This window comes from Condylura cristata, unplaced genomic scaffold (assembly GCF_000260355.1).
Source record: "Condylura cristata isolate star-nosed mole 26May11 unplaced genomic scaffold, ConCri1.0 scaffold00016, whole genome shotgun sequence".
Lineage (NCBI taxonomy): Eukaryota > Metazoa > Chordata > Mammalia > Eulipotyphla > Talpidae > Condylura > Condylura cristata.
This window is the reverse complement of record NW_004567117.1, coordinates 15,615,557-15,617,503: the sequence shown is the minus strand read 5'-3', so window position 1 is coordinate 15,617,503 and position 1,947 is coordinate 15,615,557. Positions and strand designations below refer to the sequence as shown.

The 1,947-nt window shown below is 37.3% G+C and overlaps 1 protein-coding gene across 1 annotated transcript in view; it reads left to right on the top strand.

Moving 5' to 3' along the window:
• Positions 1–857, top strand: part of AQP4 (aquaporin 4) — a 7,128-nt gene extending 6,271 nt beyond the window's left edge. Inside the window, exon 5 of the mRNA XM_012725973.1 lies at positions 418–857. Coding sequence (XP_012581427.1) covers positions 418–696 — 279 coding nt within the window. The 3' untranslated portion in view covers positions 697–857. The remainder of the gene's footprint in view (positions 1–417) is intronic.
• The last annotated feature ends 1,090 nt before the right edge of the window (positions 858–1,947 follow it).

Here is a 1,947-nt window from a genome sequence, read left to right as displayed (position 1 = left end):
AAGGAAGGAAGGAAGGAAGGAAGGAAGGAAGGAAGGAAGGAAGGAAGGAAGGAAGGAAGGAAGGAAGGAAGGAAGGAAATGTCAGATGGCAATTGTAAGAAAATATGAACCGTACTGGACATTTTCTTTCTATTTTAGTTGAAGAATTCTTGGTGTTGGCTTAATTCTCAGTACCATGGAAGTACTGTCTTCAAGGTTTATGAGAAAATGGGAAAGAGTGTAATTAATAAAAACAGAAAACATAGGACAGTCATTTCTTATCTTGTTCAAGGCTTACAATGCAGCATATGAATTTCTGATATGGACTTGATTTTGTTTCCAATTCTCTTTTTTGCATGACATATTTGTGCTGAATTCTAAATTTAAAGGAACAGTTTTTCTCTTCTTACACTCTACGCTCTCCCCTCTTTCTCCCAGATCTATTGGGTTGGACCCATCATAGGAGCAGTCCTCGCAGGTGGCCTTTATGAGTATGTCTTCTGTCCAGATGTTGAACTCAAGCGTCGTTTTAAAGAAGCCTTCAGCAAAGCTGCCCAGCAAACAAAAGGGAGCTACATGGAGGTGGAGGATAACAGGAGCCAGGTAGAGACTGATGACTTGATTCTGAAAGCTGGAGTCATGCATGTGATTGACATCGACCGAAGCGAAGAGAAGAAAGGGAAGGACCCATCGGGAGAGGTGTTGTCTTCGGTATGACTAGAAGATAGCACTGAAAGCAGACGAGAGTCGCAGGCAATGTCCTCAGATTTCCTTCCACCCATTAAGGAAACAGATTTGTTATAAGTTAAGCATGTACAGGTTGCTGCTTTTTATCCTATTACTCCATCAAAGCAACCAATGTTTCATTATTTATCAAGGAGGAATGGAAGAAACCTATACTGAAACCCAAATCTAAAAGAGAAATCTTTGTAAAATATCCCCCAAAGCAAATATATATCTAGTTTCTCTGGTTTCCATTCATCAGTCATCCATTGTCTTGTAAGATTTGGTTAAGTCTTGCCTCACAGAACAAATAAGCCTACCCATCAGTTTGTTCCTCCACTACCGTGAAACTGGTATTGTCAGTGCCCATTTGAGTATGGGTTTTGTTCATCATTTATCAAAAAACAAGTATGGTCTGTCACAGCGTCGTGCCCATCCAAGAGAGGGCCACCCCTATTTATAAACTACCTCGGCAACATAAGATTAACAAAGGTCATTGCTAAAAATTGCTTCCATTTATATATCAAATACCCAACTTTCAACCCAAATTGCAATTCATGATATTCCTTCCTCTTCCTCAATGTTCAAGGCAATGTGGAACTAAAGCCCAGACATTTGGAGAATGTTCAGAAACCCAGTATATTTATTGGTTCCACCTATAAAATATCTGAGTCATAAAGAACACCTATTGAAATTCATGACAGAGTTGTAAGATCTTATGGAAGTAGAAAAAAGTTGCCATCATATAAAAATTATAAGAAAAAGGAAATCTGTATTTCAGTATCAAACAGTGATCTGTTTTCAGTGCACATTCTCAATTATACCACAGGAGGTTAAAAACTGAAACATTTAACTACTTAACATTTTGCTTACATTTTTTAATTTATTGGCAAAACTGGGGGTTGTTTTTGTTTGTACTTTTGGTTTGTTATATTTAAACACTAGCTGAGACATATTTTTGATAACAAGAACATAACTAGTTGAATCATGACTTTCTGTTGATTATTAAACTCTGCTCAGTCTAGAAAATGCCATACAGTCCTGTTCTCTGCTGCTTTCTTCCTTCTTATGACATTTGTTGATCATCTTTACTGTGCATGTACAAATAGTTTAGTGAATTTAAATGCTCAGAGACAAGAAACAGCGTAGTTGCCGAATAATAGGGTGAAGACATCAGAACACTCTGTATTCTAAACAAATGACCAATCTTTCATTTGTAGAGGTAGTGCATAACCCATTTTTAAA